We start from the raw sequence: 24,712 nt of genomic DNA, 5'->3' as shown, positions 1-24,712 counted from the left end.
GTATATGCCGTTTTTTGGTTTGGACCCATGAAGATCATAATGTTTTGAAGGCATTTCGTGGGGGGAGTTCTCTGGGCGGCGTTGGGATGTTGCTCGGGATTGATATGAATTTCCTTTCTGTGTTTCGTCGGTTCTTTGTACCATGGATTGGCATCAGTGCTTGATACTTTTTTTGTTGACGTTGCTAATTCTTTGAATATGATTGATGATCTATATATCACAGGTTATGTTGTATACATTCTAAACTTACCTACTGGAATCTCGTCTTGCCGGTGCAGGACCATCGCTGCCGTATCGTACATACTTTCGAGTATATATATCTCCAAAGAGGTATATCCAACTGGGATCTGGGAAGCGGGCTCAACCTCTCCGCCGCCTAGGGGGCTGATACCAGCTCCAAATATTCAATCCAATCTTCGTTCCGGAAGTGACCGGGAACGCGGCATGCCACGTCTCCGGGTATCCCGACCCATCCGGTCGCAGATTCTCCCAGAAGATAGCATTGCCTTTGATGGGCTTGAAAGTAACTCCCTGCGAGGCAGCGGCAGCACGGCTTGACTCGCCATCCTTAAGCTCCCCTCCTGGAGGTGCAGCAGCAGCATCATCCGCAGGGCACTCCAAAAACCGACACCATTCACGGAGGGCCGCAGCACCCCGAGGCATCCTCAGCCGCGGAAAGTTTGTGCCTCCACCCTCGCAGTCATCCCCCAGGTAGACCATGAATGTGCTGAGGCGGTCCCCGCCACGGGCAGCGGATCCAGCCCAGTCGTAGTGGTGGACGTAGTGGCCGGAGGTGTTGTAGCGTTGAGCCCACATACGTTCAATGTAGAGGTGAGACTTCCAGCCCTGGAACGCGGCGGCGCGGGCCTCGAGGCATCGGACGGTGTTGTCGCGGGGAAGAAGCGCGCGGTCGGAGAGGCGGCGGGTGGCGTCGTGGGTTGTGTTTTGGCCGTTGTAAATCGTAGAGAGTGTGTAATTCGATTTACTTCCTAGGTGTCAGCTTTTCGTTTGTGTTTCCCCTGTGCATGATTATTGAAGGAGAATTGTGCTTGGGGAATCATTTGGCTGTTGCCGGGATCGAATAGTTTTTGAGTGGAAAAGTACCTTAAATTGACGACGTGGTCCGTTTCTTCCGCCGACAAGAAATCCTCGATATATATCACCAATGGGTCTTTCTGCAGGAGGTGAACCCGGTAATAGTCTGGGGCACAATTCGGAATGACCCCATCTGAAAGACTCAGGATCTCCGGGTTGAGGGTGAGGCCCAAATCGGGCTCGGTCCCGTCGGCATCGAGGTCGACGTCGAAAAGATTCCCTGCGGATGAATCGGAAAAGAGCTGGCGGAGGAGCGGCGCGAGAACGAAGAAGTATGCCGGGAGAAGATAGAGTAGCAATGAGAGAAGGGTGGAAAGGGAGAATTTGGGCATATTGATCAATTTCCTCCCCGGGTGGTTTGGTTGTCGGATCCCTATTCTTGCGGAGGGCTCGGCAGGAGATGGACAATTGATCTGATAACTCAATCGATGCATTAAAGTTATGTATGCATATTAGTAGATATGCAGCTTGTCCTGTTGTGATTAGTCACGGCGTCGGGAATTTGTTCAGACGCCGCATATCAGCCGAGAGATTGTTATCTCCGAGGAAGAACCATTTGTTCCGGTCAACTTCCAATGAGTTTTGCGTTTATCCTATCTCCTAGTGTAGTCAGCACACACAGGCCATGTTGATCAAGAAGGTTTTCCCATGCACGCGACAATGCTCGCCTGCGGACAGGCGATGGCTCCGCTCATACTCGAGGGCCCTTCTCCACGCCGTCTGGGGTCTCCAAACACCATGGCGTCATGGAGTAATCCGGAGTCAAAGGATCCTCACCGCTGCTTTCGTCATGCTGTCTAGTGAGAAACAAAGACAGAACCTAAAAAGAACCATTGATGGGTTGCATGCGGAGACTCCGCGTTTTCAGTCTTCCAGAACCAGCGTCAACGCGGAGAAGCGTTCTTGAGGCTTGAGCCCGCGTGGGTGAGAGCCGACTCCGCCGTCTAAAGGGACTTCCGGTCAGGTGACCACTAGTCTACTTGCGGTTACGCTAGCTATCGCTCCTTCGCAGTTATGTAAATCGACTTGCTCATGGCTGAATTAAGCCTCGTGTGCGTTGCCCGTCTCGGTTAGCTTACATCCACCTGCCATGCCTTTCCTTCGTCTTCGGCCACCTTCTGCTCCTATCCGAACCGCTACATCATGGATAGCACCGTACGCTGTTTTGGTCTCTGGCAGATCTGAAAACACACATCTCGTACACAATACTTACCTTATCTGCGCCACTGCATCTTCAGGTCAACCGACTTTTAGCTTTTTTACCTTCTAATATACCCGTTAACCGGTGTACGATCCACGGCGAACTAAAGCTTGATCGGCAATCTCGGCTTAGTCGGCTCTCTTCCGAGGGAGACTCCATCAAGGAATGGGGTTAAGGCTTCACCCCGTCATCCTGACTGGCCTAAACATGACTACGAGGAATGTTGGGAGGAGAGGGGTGTCAGAAACCGGCTAAGTCCTCTCTTGCACTCGACAGGGACATCGAAGAGTCGCTTAACACTCATTGTGGATCTCCCTGCGTTGGGCCGATTCTCAAACTCCTACGTTCTGATTCGTAGAAGAGCCGACATGGAGCGAAGCCGAAGACAGCGAAGCTGGGCCGTTCCAGCCAACAAACGAGATCGGCACCCCGAGTTCGCGCGTCTGGTAGAGATAAAGCTCTTTGAAGGCCGAGTTTTGAAGTTTGCCTGGGAGTGGGTTTGGTCCACCGGCAAAGTCTTCACCGTGGCCAAGTCGCCACAGGCTCGCTACCTTGGAACGTGCAGGGCCCAGTCAGCAATCAGTCAGTTCCCGTGGGGGTTATTTGCTTTCGCAGGCGCCGGAACAGTCGGGTAAATGTCCAGTGTAAGGGGGCAACCAGGATTATATACCTTCTCCTCGTGCAGGGAAATTCTCTAATCTTCGCCCCCACACCCTAAATCTGCGGCTGAATGTTTCCTTCACAAGAACTTCTCCGCGCCGGCTAAGCGAGACATAGTCAGTCTGGGGAAAACTCTCCCCCGACCCAGTTTCCCACATCACGAGGCGACCTTTGTGGGAATCAAGGCAATAGTTTGCATGATAAGGGCCAATTAGCTGCTTGCTTGACGTATCAAATGCGTGCAATTCACAGGAACCCCCATGTTGAGTCTCCCCAGATGGGGTTTCGGTCAGACGTGCATTGTGGAGAGCGTTCGAAGAGAAGGAGAATCCACACGGTTCAGCGTTGATGCGTCGCTCACTGTAGATAATTACTTTAGGGGCCCGGCCCGTCTCGACCAGTTTTTAAATCTTCCTCAACTTCCGCCTTCAGGAACTTTCTCTCCCCCATATCTACTTCTATCATCTCCCCCTTCCTTGTCTCTGTTGGCAGGAAGCCTTTTATTCTTTCTCCCTTCCTTCCTCTTCATTTTTGCACCTCTTCAAGAGATATTTGTGGCTTGCTCATAGGTCTTCGCATCTCTGTTCTTCTTTCTCCCCTCCCCTCCTCTCCTCTCCCTTCTTCCTCCTTCTCTCGCCCCCTCATAGCCATGGGTGGCATCCTCCACCTGGTCGAGGATCGGCCTACGCCGAAAGCTGTTTACAACTGGCGAGTGTATGCATTGGCTGCCATTGCATCATGCGGTTCTCAAATGATCGGGTACACCAGTGGTTTCATCGGCACAACCATCACTTTGGAATCCTTCATGAAGGAGTTCGGCCTGGACACGAAGTCCTCCTCCGAGCGTGACTTGATCAGTGAAAACATCGTCTCTCTTTTCATTGCTGGTGCCTTTTTCGGAGCTCTGTTCACCTATGGTATTTCGTACTATGGGGGACGCAAATGGAGTTTGACCGTCGCTTCGGCTGTCTTCGTTCTCGGAGCGGGTTTGCAGTTGGGTGCCAACAGTTCCACCGGTCTCGGCATGCTTTATGCGGGCCGCGTGTTGGCCGGTCTCGGCACCGGAGTCGCCTCCAATATCGTCCCGATGTACCTGTCCGAACTAGCCCCTCCCGCCATTCGAGGTCGTCTTGTTGGTCTGTATGAACTTGGCTGGCAAGTCGGTGGCATGGTCGGTTTCTGGATCAATGTAAGTTATATCGCCCGTGCAATACGGTCTTGATGCTGGCCGGCACCTTCTCCTACTCTTCCAGGAACCAGGGCCTCCAAGCTAACCTTCCTTGCTTCTAGTATGGTGTTGAGCAAACCATTCCTTCCAGCCACAAGCAATGGGTCATTCCGTTTGCCATTCAGATCATTCCATCAGGAATGCTCTTCCTCGGCTCCCTGTGGATGAAGGAATCTCCCCGTTGGCTGTTTACCAAGGGCCGCCGCGAGCAGGCCATTGAGAACCTGTGCTGGGTCCGTCAGTTGGAGCCCACTGATATCTATATCACCGAGGAAATCGCTGCTATGGATCAGAGTCTCGAGGAGCAAAAGGCCACCATCGGCGTCGGCTTCTGGAAGCCCTTCCAGGCTCTCGGTCAAGCCAAGAACCTGCAGTATCGACTGTTCTTGGGATGCATGCTCTTCTTCTGGCAAAACGGCTCCGGAATCAACGCAATTAACTACTATAGCCCCACCATTTTCGAAAGCATTGGTGTTCAGGGCAACATGAAGGGAATCTTGAACGGTATCTTTGGTGTCGTCAAGGCTGTCATCACCATTGTCTGGCTGCTTTTCTTGGTTGACCAGCTCGGTCGTCGCAAGCTGTTGCTCATTGGTGCGATCTCCGGCTCAGTCTGTATGTGGATCATTGGCGCGTACATCTGCGTGGTTGAGCCTACGAAGCATCCTCAAGACCACCTCAACAGCGGTGGTATCGCGGCTATCTTCTTCTTCTATCTCTGGACCGCCGTCTATACACCTACTTGGAACGGTACTCCGTGGGTCATCAACGCGGTATGTTTCCCTGTATTATTCTCTCATATTTCTGCGCAATTGACTGACTGGTCTGGACAGGAATTCTTCCACCCCAACATCCGTTCCGTGGCGCAGGCCGCCACCACCGCCAGTAACTGGCTTTTTAACTTCCTGGTCTCCCGCTTCACGGAGCAGATGTTCGAAAAGATGGGATACGGCGTGTACTTCTTCTTTGCCTCCCTGTCGTTCCTGGCATTCTTCTTCGCTTTCTTCCTCATCCCGGAGACCAGTGGTATCCCTCTGGAGGTGACTGATCAGCTGTTCGAGATCAAGCCGATCTGGCGGGCCCACTCCGTCCTCAAGGAGCAGCTCAAGGAAGAGGAGGAGCGCTTCCGTGCGGAGATCAAGGATGGCATGTTCGACAAGCCGGAACCCCAGGAGCACCTGGAGAACACGAAAGCCGCATGATGATAGGAGTTTGTCGGATTAGCCTGTTTGTTTTTGGTTTGGTTTTGGTTTTACACCTAGACGGATTGTATATATGTGAATGATAGATCATAGACCTGGATATATATTATTTTTCTCTTTCGGACATCTTGCGTCTGTTGGCAGTAAAACATTGGTGGTGGCGGAGTTGTATCAACAAAACACTCAATAAATAATTTGACCTCAAAATGAATTAAGTCTCTGTTGTCTCCATGCAAATCGTGGTTTTCTTTCTTTTCCCCCGTCGAACCTGTTCGAAATGCCAAACCTTCGTAAATGCATGATGGCAGAAATGTGGGTGCCTAAAATTCTCCGCTTACTGTGCTGCAGGAAGGGCCCTGCATAAATCCCCAAGACAAAGAGAAGGGGGCACCGCCACCCCGGGGTAAAAAGAGCCAAGCCAAGTTTACAGTAGACTACCTTACCGAATTCACCTCGCTCCGTGACACGATCGTTTAGGAATTGGGTGGTTCTTCAGCGGTCGAAATGCAGGTGACTCGCATAATTCTTGATTTCCTTGGTGGCTCCGTGTGGTGTAACCTTCCAAGACGGGGAGATGGGGGAAGTCTTGGGAAGAGACATCTGCTAGGTACTATTTATAAGGCGAAAGCTTTTATTATTTTCTCTTGTTTCGGGTTCAAGTCAGGTCCCGATGTTTTTGACTTTGAGTTGGATATTTCGATTTACCTATGCGGGAATGATAGGTTATGAATGGAATTTATGAATTTCATGGAGATATTCAGAATTGAGGGGGTGCTGGCTGGACTATTTTAGTAGTATTCACGGCTCGGAGTGAATGAACATCCGACTCAATAATCAGAAGGGGGGGGGGGGGGGGTAGCCGACCCAGTCGTATCCACCAGCTGAGCTCTTTTCTGTACGACCACTTGTGGTAGAAGTAGGTTAGTAGGTTAGAAAGTGGTAGTCAGTCCACTTGTGCCCATGTATGGTATATACATACACCAGTTGCTGTACAATATGCACAGGGGACTTCAACTCTGAAAGAAATGGGGGTGCACTTGCATGGATGCAAATGCACCCCCTCCCCCGGAGAAGCCCGGGACCATCTGACTAATAATGAAAACCAGAAAAAAAAAAAAAAAAAAAAAAAAAAGAGGCTCCAAGAAACCCAAGAGTCCAAGAAACCCAAGAGTCCAAGAAATCCAAGACCGGCACCCTCTCTCCTCGGGGTCCTCGGGGCGGGAAAAGAAGCGCCAAGAGAGGCAGGGGGAGAGGGATTACTTGGTATGTTTGGGTATTTTCCAGTTGGCCACCGGTCATTCTTGACTGCTTGGTGGACGTCGACCGCGAAAAACTGGGGGTTGTTTTTCTCTGCCGTCAGATGCATCCCAACTATAGTAGAGCGAAGTATTGAGTTACTAATACTAGTACAAAGTAGTGAGGTGTTGGTTGGAATCGTAATAATAATCCGTTGGCTGGTTGCTTCCCTCACGGCTCCAAATGTCAGACACGAGAACTGGCTCCACTGGTCCTTGCGGAAAAAGGAAGGCTTCGATTCCTGCCCGCAGTTCAACCTTCCAGACTTTCCAATCGCATTTCTACAAGGTGATAATAAACAGACAAGGAACGGGGAGAGTGAGAGGGGGGAACTTGGGAACGCAGAACGGAGGCCAAGAAGGGTAACTTGGCCAACTTGGCAAGTTTTCTTATGCGGGGTGAAAAGGGACTAGTCTGTCTGTCGGATTGTCAGACAACATTATTATCAATTCTCATGGTCCCTAGATCATAGTAGGACGGACTAAGTCAGTCAGTCAGTTAGTCCATGTGTCAATACGGGAACGAGGGAGACCGGTTATTCGAGGCTTCGTTCAAGCCCACTAGGACTAGTTTCGAATCCCTTAAGCTCTAACCAGTCCGGCCGGCACTAAGTTAGTTTGGAAACTAATTCTCGTGGAAAACGAAGGCAGCAAATGATTGACAGTTGAGAGTGAGAATGTTCTCAGCATGAATCAGGTATGATATCAGCCTAGACATAAACACTATGTATGCTCCTGATGTAAACTTTCTGTTACCACCTTAGTAAAATACCCGGGTGTGTAAAAACCAACTTGGAAAAAAAAAAGAAAAAAAAAAGCAAAGAGTCCAAAAGGAAGAAAGCCAGGCGATGCCATGCCACGCCACGCAGCCCCGCACGGTGTGTCTTGGCCCGGACAATGCCCAGTCCTGGCTTGGGCTTCTTGTCCGTCCACCTACTGCCATCTCTTGTTCTCCCCTCCGCCCGGTTGAGTCTTCGCCTTTTCTAGGCAAGGCTCGTCTTTCGCTCTCTCGCTCTCCTCGGCTCGGCCCCAAGACTTTCCTCCCCTGATTCTCTCTTCTGAAGGCCCCCTCCCTCCTCCTCCTCCTCCCTCCCTCCCCTTTCCATCTCTTCTTGTTCTGACTCTTACAAACATTATCTTCCTCCTCTTCCTCCATCTTTCTTGTTTGATGTCCCCCTGGTGGTCATCATCTATCCAGTCCACCTTTATTTCTCTTTATTTCCAACTACAATTACTATATTGATTCAATATATATTACTGGGCGTTTTCCCCACCTTTTCGGTTGCTTGACTTGACTAGGCTGCGGTATCGGTGCGCGTGTCTGACTCCTTCTTTGTTGTTCAACGCTCTCACCGCGTCTCGAGTCCATCGGCCGTCCCAGCCTCCTTCTTCCCTCTTCTACTTCCCTGTGGGATAGACCACTCTTGTCGGTTCATTTACCACCGGCTCTTGTCTCTGTTTGACGTATTTGTTGATTATATCCCCGTTGGGGTATTGTGTTGAGTCGCTTGTCTACTTCCGCTGGCATCCCAAGACAGGGACAAGAAACAGAATTTTCTTGGCAATGTCGGAACCCCAAGACACCACCACCACCACCACGGCGGCCCCTTCAACGGCGGCTGCCCCCGTGCCTGCACCTGCCGCCCAAGAGCCTGCTGCTCCCCCTCAACAACAATCTCCTCAGGTTTCGTCGGCTACCGCTGCGTCGGCCGCCGCAACTGCTGCTGCCGCCACTGCTGCCGTTGCTAGCCCTCCCATTAACGGCGCCACCACTCGCCCGAGCGAGGAACTGTCCTGCTTGTGGCAGAACTGCTCGGAGAAGTGCCCATCTCCCGAAGCTCTCTACGTAAGTTGTGTCGGTCTTTTTTTCCTTTATCTATTTCTTTGCTAGTTCATGGTCTTCTCTTCTGGCTCTTGAGACACCTTCGAGTAACCGGCCACTTTTCTGCTCGACCAGCCATAATCATGGGAAACGATCCGTCGCTGACCGCTCTGGTGCTCTAGGAACATGTGTGCGAGCGTCATGTCGGTCGCAAGAGTACAAATAACCTCAACCTGACCTGTCAATGGGGTAGCTGTCGAACGACGACCGTCAAGCGCGATCATATCACCTCTCACATCCGCGTCCATGTGCCGCTCAAACCACACAAGTGTGATTTTTGTGGCAAGGCCTTCAAGCGTCCCCAGGATTTGAAGAAGCACGTCAAGACCCATGCTGATGATTCCGTTCTGGTTCGCTCCCCCGAGCCTGGCTCTCGGAATCCGGACATGATGTTTGCAAGCGGCGCCAAAGGTATGCGACCGCATATGTACCCTTCGGGCGTTGACCGACTGACGCATGCTGTAGGGTACGCCGCGGCAGCTCATTACTTCGAGCCCACCATCAACCCAGTCCCTAGCCAAGGTTACGCCCATGGTGCTCCTCAATACTATCAGTCTCACCCACCGCCTCAACCTTCCAACCCATCCTACGGCAATGTTTACTACGCCCTGAACCACGGCCCGGAAGCCGGACACACCTCGTACGAATCGAAGAAGCGTGGTTATGATGCTCTGAACGAATTCTTTGGTGACTTGAAGCGCCGCCAGTTTGACCCGAACTCGTATGCGGCTGTGGGTCAGCGATTGATGGGCCTACAGAGTCTGTCGCTGCCCGTTCTGAGCAGCGGACCTCTGCCTGAATACCAAGCGATGCCCGCCCCGGTGGCTGTAGGTGGCGGTGGTTATAGCCCTGGAGGCCATCCCTCCGCTCCGTCGTATCACCTGCCCCCAATGAGCAACGTGCGTACCAAGAATGATCTTATAAATATCGATCAATTCTTGCAGCAAATGCAGGACACGATTTACGAGAACGACGACAACGTTGCTGCAGCTGGAGTTGCCCAACCCGGTGCTCACTACGTTCATGGAGGTCTGAGCTACCGCACCACTCACTCGCCGCCCACACAGTTGCCCCCCAGTCATGCGACAGCTACGACAGCGGCTAGCGCCATGATGCCCAACCCAGCCACCCACTCTCCCTCCACCGGCACTCCCGCCCTCACGCCTCCTTCCAGTGCACAATCCTACACCTCCGGCCGCTCTCCGATCTCTCTCCCGTCAGCCACTCGCGTGTCGCCACCACACCATGAAGGTGGCCACATGTATCCTCGCCTGCCTTCGGCTACCATGTCTGAGAGCATGACAGCAGGCTATCCGACCACATCGAGTGCGGCACCGCCGTCAACCTTGGGAGGCATCTTCGATCATGATGACCGGCGTCGATATACCGGTGGCACGCTGCAGCGCGCGCGCCCAGAGCCCCGCTCCATGCCTGATGCCATGGACTTGTCGCAAGACAATGAGAAGGCAGACAGCGAGCGCACCCCTCCCGCTAAGGGGCGAGCATCCCCCATGTCACCCAAAAGCATCTCGGCTAGTCTGATCGACCCTGCGCTGTCGGGCGCGGCTGCTGAAGCTGAAGCGACGCTCCGGACCGCCCAGGCGGCGACCGAGGTGGCGGAGCGGGCTGATGTGCAGTGGGTGGAAAAGGTCCGGCTGATCGAGTACTTGCGCAACTACATTGCTTCCCGGCTGGAACGGGGCGAATACGAGAACGAGTCTCAGCGAATCCGCGACGAACGGAGCCCGGAGTCAGCGTCAGGGAGCCAAATGGAAGGGGTGGAGCTCACACCAGCCGAACCGGCACCAGCCAAGCCGGGAGTGAAGTCGGAGGCAGGGGATGTAGTGATGTACCCGACGTTACGAATGGATGAAGATGGCGATTCCAAGATGCCCTGAGGGCGGTGACTGGGATTGACCGAGGTGATTTTCTGATGTTACGCCGGGCCTCTCTTGACCGGCGGTTCATATTTGTTATCTTCCTTTCTATAGGGTACCTTGGGTACCTCCTCCACTTTCCTCTTTCTGTTAATTATTTACGGCTATGCTACGAACGACTTGTTCTGGGCGATTGCGGGTTAGGTTTGATTCTGCTTGTTTGCTATTCTCGATGCGTCGGAGAACCGGACTGGCCTCGTTCGGCAGGCGGTCCTGGTGAGTCGGGATGTTACTTGTGTATATGATGAAACTGTATTTACTGGGAGAAATCCATGGACTCGGTTGTTGATCAGTTTTTGTTGTTGACTTCAGTAGTTGTTTTTTCTATTATTGTAGCGCTGTCTTTCCCTCTTGATCCGGAGGGGGAAGGAAGAGTGAGAAGGGGGAATCCAGGGCGAGAGATTGCAACGAAGATGTTACCTGTCGGAGGAGCCTGAAGAGGGGATCCGCATTCCACACGAGCTGCACGCGGACACCATGACGCAACCAGTCTGAAGGGTCAGTCACTAGCCTGTGCCTAATCCGGGAATGGTCGAGACCAGCAGAGGCTCTACCAAAGGGGAGAAAGAGTAGTAGCAGCAAGTTATGAGTAAGTTGTGTAGAAGCAAGAGCCGCCCGCAAGTGAGAAAGTGAGGAGACGATGATGTTGTTGTTGTTGATGACGATGACGATACTGGTGGTGGATGGTCCCCAACCCGCCTGCGCATCCGATCAACTCCGCCTCGCTAACTTCTGGTCCGCCCTCGTAGACTTTGGGGGAAAGGAAGCTAGCTTGTGAGTAGTAGACTTGGGTGGGATCATCATAGATAACCCAGAGCGACCCTGCCTGGTTCACGGATTGCTCTTTCAAGAATTGCAAAATTGAGGGTTCCAGGACAGACAGAAACTGCATCCGGCAAAGGGTCAACAGCGGGCCATTTCTTTTTATGGTCTGGTCTGTTTGTGATGTTGCTTGCTTGCTTGTCTGCTTTGCTTGTTGGGTTCTAGGTTAGGGGATCCACTGTCTGTTTACGGCGTCGTATTGGGGATGTAGTAGAGTGTTTAGACCGTATATAATAGGATCCGGGAGGAGGGAGAACCAAGGGGGAAGAGAAAGTTAAGAAGAGAGAGAAAGAAGGAAGAAAGGAAGGAAAGAGAGCGAGAGTGAGCAAAAGAAGAAAAGGTGAAAGGGAGGAAGAATACTTGACTTGACTTGACTTGACTTTCGCATTTGCAAGTACAATTGCAATTGTGTTGGTGGTGGAAGAACAAGCAATCCGTGATTGCAACTAAACTACTCAATCTGGCAGTGACGGCACCTTTCATCTCCATCCTCCTTCATTCCCTTCAGTTGCAGTCAGTTCCACATGATTGACTGATTGACTGACTGACTTAGAATTGGATTGACTCGGGCGCGTTTCCTTCCCATCTCATCCTATTCCCTTGTGGCTGATTCATTCTCAGCGTCATCATCATCACTACTACTTACTACTTTCTACTTCCTGCTGCTGGCTGCTCTGCTTCTACTACTACTACTACTACTTCATCTTCACCACTTACTTCCGCATACAAACTGCTTGTCTCGATCCTTTCCTCCCTTCTTTCCTTTTGTTCCTCTCTCCCTCCTCCCTTTACTCTGATTCATCACTAACCCTTCTCTTCCTTTCTTCCCCCCCTCCCATCGCACCCCAGCCCTACTGAACGTGCTTGGCGCAAACCCGACCTCCCCTCCTCTTCCCTCCCACTCCCACATTCACTCACTTCCCCCCCCCAAACGGTGGCTGGCCACTCCCTCTTGCTTCCCCCCTCCAGTCCCGTCTCACTCGCTACTCTTCCCTTCTCTCTCACTAGTCACGAACTCACGGTCAAATCGCGTCTCGTTCGTGCGCGGTGGCAAACCGTACCCTTGGGTCAACAACCCTGGACCTGCCATCCCGGTTTCCATTCGTCTTACTGTTCTCATTTTCGGTTGTTCGTCACGGGTGTTCTCACTCTTCAACGTCTGCGATTTTCTCTTCCCTGATCTTGTGTTGTTGCCCCGGCCACTTGCGACCCTTCTCCACCACGACCACTACTAAGTACACTCACTACCCACCGACGATAACAACAACTCATCGCTCCGCAACGCTTCTCAAGATCACTTTCTCCGAGCCCCTCCAACAACAACAAAAACAACCACCGATCGCCTGCGCCGCTTTCATCGCTCCGTCTGTTTTTGCACCATGCCTTTATCGAATCGCCGCCGCGCGCGGCGCAAGGAGATTCAGCTACAGGAGACATCCGACGCAGAGGCTCCGGATTCGTCGCCGACGCGACCGTCAAACAAGAAGCGCAAGGTGAGTGCTCCGCTGAACAACGATCAACGTCTTGACAAGAACTGTCAATTAACTGTCTACTGTTGCGGTCAGGTCGAACATTCTCGAGTATCCCCACAAACGCGCCCGATCAAGCCCGAATCCACCGACGAAGCCGACGATGACCAGGACCTGTCGGAGAATCAAGACCTCGTTGACCTGGTAATCTCATATCTCGAGGCTGCACGCGAAGAGGTTCGAGTTCTTCGCGACTATTCCAACACCAAGACGGAGGCAGAGCAGAGCATTCGCGCCTACGCCAAAATTGCCGGTCGCAATTGGACTTACTATGTGAAGACCCTCCATGTCAACATCGGTCGCGAACCCGACCGCGAGCAGAAGCTGGATGAGCAGTCGAGTCCGGTCACGATTGCCGCGCGCGCTCTTCCGGAGGTGAATGTCGATTTGGGCCCCAGCAAGTTCGTCTCGCGCTTGCACGCCGAGATTTTCTACGATGGTGAGAACACGGGCTCATGGCACATCCGTGTCAACGGTCGCAACGGGGTGCGCCTCAACAGCGTCATCCTCAAGCGCGGAACCGACGCCGTTCTTTCTTGCGGCGATATTATTGAGATCGCCAACACCCAGATGATGTTCGTCACCCCAGGCGACAAGGCGACCATCCATCCCAGCTTCGTGGATCGAGCGCAGCGACTGGCGAACGGCGAGGAAGAACCTGCTGCCTGGGACGCCAGTCAACACGCCCATCCTCATGCTTCTCACTCGTCGACCAACACCGCCGGGACTACCGCACCTGCTCCGCCATTATTGGCACCCGCACCGCAATTCCTCAAGCGCCAAGTGACCCCTCCTCCACGGTCGCCCGACACCGTGGGGGCCCGAACTGTCAAGCAGTCCCCTCTGTATAACCGCGGTATGATGATGGAGAGTACTGAAGAGATTGATTATAGCAAAGATTCGGCCAAGGACCTCAAGCCGCCGTACAGCTACGCGAATCTGATTGCCCAGGCGATCTTCTCCAGTGAGGAGGAGAAGCTTACTCTTAACAATATCTACAACTGGATCATGGACAAGTACGCTTTTTATCGGCATTCTCAAAGCGGCTGGCAGGTGAGTGTTCAATTCCGAATGGAGGTTTTTAACAGCGCTAACCGGCTCCAGAACTCGATCCGTCATAATTTGTCGCTGAACAAGGCGTTCCAGAAGGTGCCGCGGCGCACAGACGAGCCGGGCAAGGGAATGAAGTGGCAGATCGCACCCGAGCACCGCGAAGAGTATTGGAAGAAGCAGCTGCGTAAGGGCACGCAATCGTCGGCTCCATCATCACCTGCAACCAAAGTACCTGATCGCCGGGGGTCCACCAATGGCATGGAAGCCGTATTTAACAGCAAAAAGTCTCCACCAGTATCGTCCCCCGGTTTCAGTTCATTCCCCGTCGCCCCAGTCGAGGCGTACACTCCCGAACGAGGATCTCGTGCCAGCCGTAATGGAGCGGCGGAGCACAATCTACGCCCACCCAACACACGTGACTATGAAGAGCCTTCGCCGCTCCCAACCCGATCAGCGACGAAGAACGCGGGTAGCAATGGGACCAGTCTCAGTCGAACATATGGATTGTCGGACGCGGTCGTGGGTTCACCTCCAGTACTGTCATCGTCGTACTATGATGACGGTCCATCGTCGATGATTACCCCCGCCCCACAGCGGCAACAGCCGCGCCTGCCCCCTCCGAGCACGGCGCAAATACCCTCCAAGTTCATGCCAATGAGCTCACCGGCGCAGTTCTGGAAATTTGCGGATATTGGCAGCACGCCGGCGCGACCGGTACCCGATATGAGTCCGCTCAAGGGAGACCCCGGGGACGTACTAGGCAGTATCCCGAGCAGCAGTCCGCCACCCCCCAACCTCGCCAGTCCTAGTAAACCAGGAACGACAGGCATGGCTACCGGTCGTGTGTTGCCGCCGCCACGGCGAGAGCCTGAGCCACAGGGTGGTCGTCGTCCTGCCCCTGGCGCGGGAGAAGAGGAAGAGGACGAGAGTGGGTTTGATTTGGCGAGGTAGGCAATTTTCTTTTCGTCGGAATGGCTGAAGCTAACCGCGGCTTGCAGAGGCTTCCAAACGATCGGATCATATCATCGCCAGCTCAGTAATGCGGCGCGTACCAGTGCAGCGACGTCGTGAGGAATGGCTTGTTTACTTTGCTTTTGTTATTCCTTTGCCAGAAAGGCATTCAAGATGACGAAAGGCCCTCAGGGATTATGGGACCATGGCTGTATGTATTGATGTAATTGTAGATATTACTAATGATTTGACGTAGTCCTTTTTTCCGTGTCTTGTTAGGTTGTATACTGTACATGCATACATATACTCCAATTGCTTTTGAACTTGATCAGATCGGCTCCTACCTATTTACATGTTACCCCTGTCCATCACATACATCCATACATACATACATACACGCACCGTGCAAGCCACTAGGTACTGTCCACATAACCTAGAAGCCCAGCCAAAACAAAACCAACCCCAAAAATTAGATCTCCGGCCAAAACTGCCCCTCCAACCAAACGACCTGCCTCCACCACCGCGCACACCGCTCGACGACCTCCGCCCTCGCCGTCGGGGATGCAGAACTCTCGACCTCCCGCTCCGCCACCGCGTCGACCAGCCGCGTGATCCCCGCCACGAACTCCTCGAACTCGGCACACGTCCAATTGGGAATCAGCTTCTCGCGCAGCGCACCCCCATCCGCATCTTCACCGTTGTGCTGTCCCATCGCCTCCCGCACATTCCGCCACACCGTCAGGTAACACACCTCCGTCGCCCAGAGCACGACCAACCCCTCCAGCAGGGACGTGCCCGCCGACCCCGCGGAGACGAAGAGATCCGTGTATGCTGTTGTGATGGGCGAGGCGGTGACGTTGCCGGCTGGTGCTTCTGCCTCGCCGGCCTCAGGCTTCCGGTACGGCGCCTGCAGATCCAGCGCGTACTCGTCAGCGACGGCGAGGAAGAAGTCCAGTTCGCGGACGATGTTGGTCAGGGCGCCGGTGAGGGTGTGGAGGGTTTGGGATTCGAGGGTTTCGGGGGCGTTGGTATTGGTGTTGGTGTTTTGGGGGCTGTTGGCCTGCGGCAGGGCCAGCGGGAGGGGAAGGTGGAGCTTGGCGAGCAGCGCCCCGATGAACCGGATGTAGGCGTGGATGTACAGGCGGTCTTGGGCGAGCCAGGCCGAGAGCCGCGGTTTGGGGAGGGTGCCGGCCGCGGCGGCGGAGAGGAACGGGTGGGCGGTGGCGGAGGTGGCGGTTGCGAAGGTGGTGGGGGGCGGGAGGGGGAGGGTACGGAGGGTGGTTGTCAGGGGCATTTTTTGAGGGTTGTGGGGATTTGTGGTTGTTGAGGAGGCTGTTAAGGGGGCTGTTGAGGGGGAGGGGTTGTGTATGGTGAAAGAGGTGGTGGTGTTCGTGGTTTATCAGGTGGGTGGGGATAAGTTAAGGTTCGGTTAGGGTTGGGGAAAGTATACTTCCAGACAGGCTAGGCCTGAGTCCGGGCCCTGGCATAAACACTGTGTACATTGTGTGACAAGCAAAGCTGCATGTTTCATTGTCACGAGTCATTTGTCTCACTCGTTAACTAGTCCGAGTTAAAATACATATCCGTTCGTGACCGTCGATCTTCGGAGATATCACATCTGTCAGAAAAGCAGACACTCAATTGCCATCCTTGTAGCCTAGGATACTAGCCACCAACGCCTCAAGCGCATAATGCGCATCGTTGCCTGCATTATGAAGATGCCACGGCTCCAGGCCCAGCTCCGTCATCACCGTTCCCAGGGATCGGGGTTGCATCGGCTGTTGCTGCTGCGGATCGGCATGCATAGCGCAATCAAGCCCGGCAGTGTCCAAGCGATCATTCACCATCTCCAGCTTCACCCCGATTTTGCGTAGGTGTTCCAAATCAGCGGCGAGACTGTGGCCAACAAGCACCACATGACGATTCCCCGAGTCATCTTCTTTCTTCTCGGCAACAGCCACCTGCTGGAACGCCTCCTGCACGACCCCCTTCAGTTTTTCCAGGCTCACGAACTCGCTGGTCCCGAATCGGAAGTCCCCTGGGCAGCCCCTCACGAACTCATTGTTGACCAGGTGACTGTACTCGCGCACGCGCAAGTGACGGGACCGGATGGCCCTGCGCCAAATAACCCCATCAATCGAAGAGGGTCGCACGCCGTGCAGCTTGCGCATATCCAGCACCGAGAGGCCAACCTCCGTGATCTGGGAACTGCAGCGCTCGTTCCATTCCACATCCACACTGACGAAGACAGGATCCTTCCAGAACGCGAACGGGGCCACGGCATTCATGTTAAACGGGGCGTATGTCAGGGATTCGTCGATGGTGCCCGCGGGCCGCATCCCCAGGTACTGTTGCGCGCGAAGCAGCGACTCCTTGCGCCGGTGCTCGAGCTCCATGCGTTGCTGCTGCTTGTGGGCTGTGTTGGTCTTTCTCTTGCTCTTCGTAGCGTCGCAGGCGGCTTCCAGCATCGCCTCGTAGGCAACAGCTAGCTCCTTGTGCTCGTCGCCCAGGTCTTTCCAGGGGTCGAGGTAACGCTCGGATGGGGGTGGCACACGGGCTTGCAGACGGTCCTTGGTCTCACGGTTGGTGCTCGTTCCGAGAAATTTCGGCTGCGGGTATGCATCATTGGCGAAGGGAAGGACTAGGCCCATGTCGCGCTCCGCCGGGAGTTGGAGGGTGCAATTGAGGGTGCGGTTAATCTCACCGAGGAAGCGGCGGGCGTATCTGGCTGGGGTGAGTAGAATGCATCGACAGCCCAGGCTGGCGGGCGTATAGTGGTAGTAGCTGGCAAGCACAGAAAGAAATCAGTGGGGATAACAATGATTTGCTGGAAGGGGGATGAGAATACATGTCCCAAGATCGGGCCCAGAATTGGTTCTTGTCGAAGAACCGGCTGGCTATCTGCTGAGACAGGCTGTCGTCTTTGATGAGCTTGTATGGGTAACGTGAGAGAGCAATAATGGGAGTGAAAGTCTGGTCGCTGGGGTCTTCGTGCAAGGACGCGTCAGTTGCCATGCTTTCTTCGGAGTGCAACTGTTCGGACTTGGGCGCTGTGCGCTTGGTTCGCCCTGGTCTTATGCTGACATGCTGCAGTTCGCCGAGCACGAGTTCTTCAAGTTCCGGTCCTTCGAGGTCGTTCTCGATGAGCGAGTACTTCTGGGAGCCGGCCTTCTGGGACTCAATAACCTCAAAAAGATCTTCCTTGAGCTCGCCATCAGGCTTGATATTCTCGTGCTGGAGACTCTCTGGCTTGGTGTTCTCAGGCTCTGCTCCTTCGAGCTTGGTCTCTTCAGATTGGGACTCCTCGGGTTGGTATCCCTCTGTCTTGGTATTCTCTACCTTTGTTCCTTCGGAGTGTCCTTTGAAAATGGGCTTTTCGAACACTCTCTCTTCTGATAGATGAGGAGTGAGAGTTGTTAGTCTACCATATTCCATACTAAGCGAAATAGAGTAACTGATGCTTCAGGCCAATGGTGTTCGCACGCATCCCCGGTAGGATTCCCAGACCATGGGCAGTCAACTTACGGTTGAGACGAGTGTCCATCTTCAACAGCTCGTCCTCCCCAGCAAACAGGTAGCTAAGACGCCGCACTGGTGTCATTTCGGTGGGGTTTGACTTTTGACAACGTGATTGAGTAGCGGAGAGAATTGATGGCAATGCAGATGAGAAGAAGGAAGAAGACAAGGGAAAAGATGAGCAGGAAGGGCAAATCACGCCGTTTGTCTGGGGAACAAACGGGGGGGGGGGGAACCTGTGAGTGTGTAACATCGTAGCAAGGAGGTACATGCTGCAATTATCGACCAATTCACCCTCGTCCCGAGGGCTACCTATTGTAGAAGCCTTCCACCTCTTTTTTGTATTTTCCATTTCTGTCTGTGTGTGCTACATTCACTATATGTAGTGTGGTGTATATCTAAGCAACTCTTTCAAAACACCAGTGAAGCAAGTACTGCGATCTGTGTAAGCATTGCTGGTTGTATATATCCGAGCAGAGCATATTTATACGCTTGTTGTGTTTAATAAGGCGTACAGCATATATCCTACCTACTGTATTTACCAGATCCCTGAGTAGTACTGTACATACCTGACCAGCAAGTCAGCATCACATGTTTCCACCACAATGCTCAACCTATATACATAATTGAAATGCCTTCAGGCAATGAAAAGTGAGTTTACTTAATATATCATTCTGCATTTATGTTACTTTCCAACGAACGTTGCAGAATATCAACATCTCTCGTCTCCACAATTAACAGCGGTCGGATCAATCTTTTTCCCATCTCTATGCTGAGTCATTTCTCTATCCAGCCAATCATTGTTTATCTCCTTCCACTTCCACTTCAGCTTCACCCAACAATAACAGAACAATTGAACAGCTCAACCGATCGATCGTTCGCCATTCTTTCTCGATCTGCAGCTGGTAGCTTGTGCAGACTCTTCTGTCTGGCAAGCTCTCCCCATCCATGTAAAAGTGCGGACCAGTCCCTCTTCATGGCCGCACCCTCGCCCAGGGTGCCGTCCGTCCACCACCTGTGACCATCTGTCCGCCCGTTCCTTCGACGCGCCTTCTTTTGCCCCCTCCCTCTCGCCTTCCCACTCCTACACTCTCTCCGTTTACTTGTTGGATGGTATGGCGGACTACCACGACCCTGGCGGCCTCATTCTGGATGGGCCTTTTGACCCCGACGCCCAAGCCACTGTCACTGACTACATTGACTACACCGAATACCTGCCCGCCGACCTCCTCCGTTCCCTCACTCTCATCCGCGGCCTCGATGAGCGCTACCTGGACGCTACTCAGGGCGTCCACGAGCTAACCAAAACATATGGCCGCCTTCCTGACCTTCCTTCCGATCGGCGTCCTGATGCGCGCGCGCTGCGCAAGGACATCTCCGCCCAGCTCGATCGCGCCATCAACGCGCGCGAGTCCGCCTACGCTGAAGCTTGTCGCCTATACGAGGTCATTGACCGTCACTACAGTCGCCTCGATTGCATCAAACGCAAGCTAGAGGCTCTTCCCAAACCCGCATCGCGCGAACCCACACCACCCCCCGCTCCTCCTGTCCAAACACTCACAACCACCAAGCGCGGCCGATCGGTCAAGAAGGTTGACGAGAATGCTGTGGCTCCTGCGCCGCCGACTACGCGCATTACCTTGCGCCTTGACAGCCGAGAAGGTAGTCGCGCAGGTGCGCAGCCCAAGTCGCGCACCCGTCGATCGCTCATCGCCGCCGAACATTTGACCGACTTTAACCCCGATTCCCCCATCGCCAGCACAGAGCATTCTGATGACGAGGCAAACGCTCCGGCAGCGTCCTCTGATTCTCAGTTGAAGCCGAAACCCGCCGCCGCCGCTCCTCCTCCCGTTGCTTCTGTGGACTCCTCTACTCCCACAACCGCCACTTCACCTGTCAAAGAGAAGAAAGCTGCTCGACGTTCACGTGGGTCTGTGCTGGTTCCTGGGGTTCCAGGTACCAGTACGCCTTCCATATCGATCAGCGGTGCGCTGGCTATGCTTAAACCACCGCCTGAAGATGCCAAACCTGGCAGTGAGGACATGCCGTGGTTGCGGCTGACTGAGTGGGAGATGACCAAGCTTCGCAAGAAGATGAAAAAGAACGCGGTGTGGCAGCCGAGTGAAGTCATGATCCATCGCGAGTTGGCGCTCCGTGGTCGCGGTTGGGAGGCTTACCGAAAGGCTAAGGCACAAGCTGATGCGTCCGGGACTGAGTTCCTCGACTGCGACGACATTATGAACACGTACATTCCTGGCAAGCTAAGCAAGCGCGGTGAAGCACCTCTTGACATTGAGGCACCGTTCGAGACCAAGCTAAGCAACAGAGGCATGAAGTTGAACGAGGCCAAGAAGCTTAAGCGGGAGAACCAGGCGCGTGAGCAGGCGGCGGCAGCAGCTGCTGCAGCCGCTGCGGCCGCCGCCGCAGGTGATAACCCAACAGCAAAAAGCCCTGAGGAGCCTACCTTAACACCCAAAGGACCTTCCGCTACAGAAGCGTCACCAGCTACAAGCAAAGCGAGTCGTTCTACCGCAAAGAAACGCAAGGCGGACGAAGTAACACCGCCAGAGACGACTCCTGCACCTCCTGCAGCTCCTGATACTGTTACTCCTGCTCCCGTTACTGTTACTTCTCCAACCCCCGTGGCGTCCCCACCCACAGCTGCTCCCACTGCTTCGCCTGTGGCAGCGGCTATTACGGCAGATTCAATAATACCAGTAGCTCCGGAGGCTCAAGAAGCTCCTGAGGTTACAGAAGTCCCAGAGGCTGCAGAGGCTGCAGAAGCTGCAGACGCTCCGGTGGTTCCTGAGGCTGCAAAGGCTCTAGAGACTTCTGAGGCTCCAGCTGAATCTGCCGCTCCTACTGAGGTAGAGACACGAAACTCGTTGCGCAGTGCAAGCAAACGCCGTCGGATCAGCAAGGAGTCTTTCACTCCCGCCGAGAGCAACGCAACCATGCCAAACCCGGCTCCATCGACCGGTCCAGATGCTGCTGTGGTTGAATCAGCCGATACGCAGAAGCAGCCTGTCTTATCATCCCCAGGCAGCAATAAACGATCTCTCCCCCCTCCAGCTTCAACCACTTCTGGCAAAGCACCAGCCGCTGGCACGCCCACACCCCCGGTTACCCGACCTTCGTCCCGCCGAGGTGCAGCCCTGTCAGCGGAGCCGACCAGCAACGCGAACACTCTGCCAGCAACCGGCCGCGAGCTCCGCCGGAAGAGCGCCACGCCTGCGCGACGCACGCCTGTACCGGAGACGGCCCGTGCAACGAGTGTCAGCGCACCGCATCGCAAACGGAAGCGCCCTGCGCCCGGTCCCGTGTCTTCAGGTCAAGATGGCGGGGCCGCAGTCAGCTACGGCCGACGCAAGGCCAAGCCGGGCAAAAAACGCATCAATCTGCTTGAAGGGGGCTTACTGAACCGCGACGACATTCGCATTGACGAGGACGGTGTCCTCGAGGAGATCGACCCTAACGAGCCGCGATACTGTATCTGCGGAGATGTGAGTTTCGGGACCATGATTTGCTGTGAAAACCCGGATGTAAGCTTTCTTTTTTTTTTCCCAGTACTTCCCATAACTATCCAGATCTAACAATTAACCAGTGTGACCGCGAATGGTTCCACCTGGACTGTGTGGGTCTGTCTGAAGTGCCCAGTCGAACTGCGAAATGGTATTGCCCAGATTGTCGAGTGAAGTTCAACAAGGGAGTGGATGGGATCGTGAAGAACAACCCTCGGCGGTGATGGATCGTTTTGAGACTGATCCACTGCACTTCTTTCTCTTTTGTTTATCTTTTTTTTTTTTCGATCTCCTCCCCCCCCCTAGTCCGCCCACTGGAAAAGGTTCTACATTCCTCAAAGTAGTGGCGGCGACCTGCTACGAGACCACGATCTGCTAAATTTCCGTTCCCTTCTTCCTGTCCCCGTTCGAAGACTTATGTTTTCATCTCGGTTTCCTTATTTGGGGGTGGTTGTTTTAATTCTGAAGTTTCAATTGTTCCTCGTTCTGTGATTCGCAGCGTGGCGAAAGTGATGATTGGGTGGGAGTTCGAGGGAGTTTTGATTCCTTTTGCTTCAAAAAATTGGTGATACCATGACAGATCCATCTATCTCGCTCGGGTAGTCCATATTTCTCTTTCTCTCTCTTTCATTTCATTCCCCTAATTTCCTGTGTCGTTTTCTATTCTACGAGAGAGACAGGGATATTTACCATGGAACTATTTCCCTTTCGTTCTTACAAGCCACAAGCTACAAGCTTCAATGCTTACTAATTTTCAGATGCTTGAGTAAGATGTTTACATACGTTAACAAAAACATGCGCACTATATACACTGGTCTGCATCATCATGGTGGTCGTCAGAGAAAATGTTCTATAGATTTACTTCAACTCCCACTGGCCGTCGGCACTGACGATCTCGACCGACCGCTTCTCATCCAAGGAGACCCGACCGGCGTGCAGGATCGCCGTCGTGGCGATGGTGTTCTGCAGCGTGGGCAGGGGTCTGGCGTCCAACTGGTCTAGCGTGACGCGACCCTCGTTGAGGGCGGTGACGGCATCAATGAACTTCTCGAAGCTGATGTATCCGTAGCCCGTCTGGCCGCCGAAGTTGCCCTCTTCGTCAGGGGCGTACTTCATGTAGAAGCTGGATTTTGGATTTTCGTTAGGTTATTCAGTTCATCGGGGAAAGGAAGAAGAGGCGGCTTACGGGTTCACCCAGATCAAACCCTGCTCATCTTCGGTGACATCGTAGCCACGCTTGGCTTGGTTCACGCGGACTTCACCCTTGGAGCCCATGTCTGACACGGTACATGTTAGCAAGCTCCTCCCCCACTTGAGAGTTATGGAAGGGAAGGGATAGAACATACAGTGGAAGTACTGGTTCGAGTGGACACCAGCCTTCTGCGGCGCCGTCCAGCTGGCGGTATACACGCCGGTGGCCAAGCGGCCGCTGCCGTCCTTCTTGCGCCACTCCACCAGCAGGGTGATGGTGTCCTCGGTCTGGTTGGCGCAGCCCAGCTCAGTGGCGGTGCCGGTGGCGGCGCTGGCGGTGACCTTGACGGGCTGGTAGTCCGGAACCATGCTCTCGTTGATGTCGATGTGGTGGGAGTTGAGGTAGTAGGAGATGTCGGAGTCCTTGCCGGCCCAGGCCTTGAAGGTCTCCAGCTGCGACTTGGGCTGGCTCATGTAGCTGTAGAAGTAGTTGAAGTCGCCCAGGCGCGCCGCCTTGGCGCGCGCGTCGCTGTACGCCGGGTCGAAGCGCTTGTGGTGCTCGATGAACACCAGCACCCCGTGCTTGCGCGACTCCGCCAGCAGGTCCAGGTGGTCGCGCAGCAGCTGCGTCGCCGGCTTCGTGATCAGCACGTGGATCCGCCGCTGGATCGCGTACAGCGCGATCGGGTAGTGCGTCGGGTCCGGCGTGAAGATCGTGATCGCCGACCCCGCCGGCAGCGCGTCGATGGCCGCCTTGTACGCCTCCGGGTCCGTCGTCCCGTCCGCCGGGAACGAGGTGAAGCTCGTGTCGAGGTTGTTGTACACTTGCGAGATGTTGCGGTGCAGGTGGTCGCCTGTTGGGGTTTTGGGTTTCCCGGTTTAGTAAACTTGTGCAGGGTGTTTCAAATGGGGCTTTGTTTGTTTCGGAGTGCAACGTACGGATGCCAGGGAACTTGGAGCCGGATACTCCAACCATGCTCAATTCGCCCACTTTGCCCCGACGGCGCAGGTCGAACAGCGTCAGACCCACGACTCCGACTTTCTTGTCAGAGGTCGAGGCTGTCCCACCGACGTAGCCGGTGGTGTACTCGCCCGTTCCTACCTGTTATGCAGTGTTAGGATTCCTAGTCGGGATTTGGTGGGGGAAGGAGGGGGGAAGCCTTACCATCAACACAGCGGGAGGAGCCATCTTTGTGAAGTGTGAAGGGAGGGAGATTTGGAGGAAGAATTGAAGTTTGTGATCGAGAAAAATTAATGAGCAAAGGAAAAAGAAACAAGAAATCAGCAAAGAAGTGGGCGTCAGGAGGATTTATCCACTGGACTGGAGACCTGCGGGGTTCAATAGCCGACGTGGAGGAAGAAAGAGGGAGGGATTTCTGGCACGGACAATTGCATCAATCAATGATGTTCTAAGCGGAAGAAAGAAGATACTCGTGATGGCTGAGGTAAAATTTGACTGTTCTAGACAGACCATACCTTGTAAGACTGGCTGAGTAGGTAATACCTCTGTCAATGACATCGAGGTCGAGTGTATGCAGCCTGCATCGGTGTTTGAAGCGAGTCTGCTCCAAACCGCCCAAAAGAGGCAAGTCTACTGCCGGCAGTTGGTGATTGGTGGAGAAATGGTCT

General features: G+C 54.0%; 8 protein-coding genes across 8 annotated transcripts; 4 read left to right on the top strand and 4 right to left on the bottom strand.

Annotated features, from left to right (window-relative positions):
• Nucleotides 1-360: 360 nt before the first annotated feature.
• Nucleotides 361-1,427, bottom strand: BO82DRAFT_363847 (oxidoreductase, 2OG-Fe(II) oxygenase family; the record flags this gene model as incomplete). Its single annotated transcript, XM_025636917.1, has 2 exons — nucleotides 361-985; nucleotides 1,105-1,427. The coding sequence occupies 2 exons, from the start codon at nucleotides 1,425-1,427 to the stop codon at nucleotides 361-363; spliced, it is 948 nt and encodes a 315-aa protein (XP_025492960.1).
• A 2,178-nt stretch (nucleotides 1,428-3,605) lies between these two features.
• Nucleotides 3,606-5,386, top strand: BO82DRAFT_373683 (sugar porter family MFS transporter; the record flags this gene model as incomplete). The annotated part of the gene is made up of 3 exons (XM_025637384.1): nucleotides 3,606-4,145; nucleotides 4,247-4,957; nucleotides 5,018-5,386. The coding sequence occupies 3 exons, from the start codon at nucleotides 3,606-3,608 to the stop codon at nucleotides 5,384-5,386; spliced, it is 1,620 nt and encodes a 539-aa protein (XP_025492959.1).
• A 2,859-nt stretch (nucleotides 5,387-8,245) lies between these two features.
• pacC (putative C2H2 transcription factor PacC) lies at nucleotides 8,246-10,461 on the top strand (the record flags this gene model as incomplete). Its single annotated transcript, XM_025636916.1, has 3 exons — nucleotides 8,246-8,527; nucleotides 8,686-8,974; nucleotides 9,029-10,461. The coding sequence occupies 3 exons, from the start codon at nucleotides 8,246-8,248 to the stop codon at nucleotides 10,459-10,461; spliced, it is 2,004 nt and encodes a 667-aa protein (XP_025492958.1).
• Nucleotides 10,462-12,232: 1,771 nt separating this feature from the next.
• On the top strand, nucleotides 12,233-14,997 carry BO82DRAFT_353367 (putative forkhead transcription factor Fkh1/2). Its single transcript, XM_025634936.1, has 4 exons — nucleotides 12,233-12,815; nucleotides 12,888-13,904; nucleotides 13,956-14,851; nucleotides 14,903-14,997. The coding sequence occupies exons 1-4, from the start codon at nucleotides 12,702-12,704 to the stop codon at nucleotides 14,973-14,975; spliced, it is 2,100 nt and encodes a 699-aa protein (XP_025492957.1). The 5' UTR covers nucleotides 12,233-12,701; the 3' UTR covers nucleotides 14,976-14,997.
• Nucleotides 14,998-15,324: 327 nt separating this feature from the next.
• Nucleotides 15,325-16,083, bottom strand: BO82DRAFT_269885 (putative transcription regulator PAB1642; the record flags this gene model as incomplete). The annotated part of the gene is made up of 1 exon (XM_025630971.1): nucleotides 15,325-16,083. A coding segment is annotated over one exon (759 nt), but the record flags the coding sequence as incomplete, so codon positions are not given.
• Nucleotides 16,084-16,492: 409 nt separating this feature from the next.
• Nucleotides 16,493-17,870, bottom strand: BO82DRAFT_412906 (uncharacterized protein; the record flags this gene model as incomplete). The annotated part of the gene is made up of 2 exons (XM_025639856.1): nucleotides 16,493-17,639; nucleotides 17,704-17,870. 2 exons carry the CDS (start codon nucleotides 17,868-17,870, stop codon nucleotides 16,493-16,495), a joined length of 1,314 nt encoding a protein of 437 aa, XP_025492955.1.
• Nucleotides 17,871-19,486: 1,616 nt separating this feature from the next.
• On the top strand, nucleotides 19,487-22,116 carry BO82DRAFT_401075 (putative PHD finger domain protein; the record flags this gene model as incomplete). Its single annotated transcript, XM_025639232.1, has 2 exons — nucleotides 19,487-21,913; nucleotides 21,976-22,116. 2 exons carry the CDS (start codon nucleotides 19,487-19,489, stop codon nucleotides 22,114-22,116), a joined length of 2,568 nt encoding a protein of 855 aa, XP_025492954.1.
• A 541-nt stretch (nucleotides 22,117-22,657) lies between these two features.
• On the bottom strand, nucleotides 22,658-24,507 carry BO82DRAFT_333081 (Gfo/Idh/MocA family protein). The gene is made up of 5 exons (XM_025633203.1): nucleotides 24,249-24,507; nucleotides 24,023-24,185; nucleotides 23,239-23,937; nucleotides 23,079-23,169; nucleotides 22,658-23,015 (listed from the first exon to the last, which is right to left on the bottom strand). Exons 1-5 carry the CDS (start codon nucleotides 24,270-24,272, stop codon nucleotides 22,751-22,753), a joined length of 1,242 nt encoding a protein of 413 aa, XP_025492953.1. The 5' UTR covers nucleotides 24,273-24,507; the 3' UTR covers nucleotides 22,658-22,750.
• Nucleotides 24,508-24,712: the final 205 nt, after the last annotated feature.

This window comes from Aspergillus uvarum (genome assembly GCF_003184745.1).
Source record: "Aspergillus uvarum CBS 121591 unplaced genomic scaffold BO82scaffold_20, whole genome shotgun sequence".
Lineage (NCBI taxonomy): Eukaryota > Fungi > Ascomycota > Eurotiomycetes > Eurotiales > Aspergillaceae > Aspergillus > Aspergillus uvarum.
This window is presented reverse-complemented; position numbering and strand designations above follow the sequence as displayed.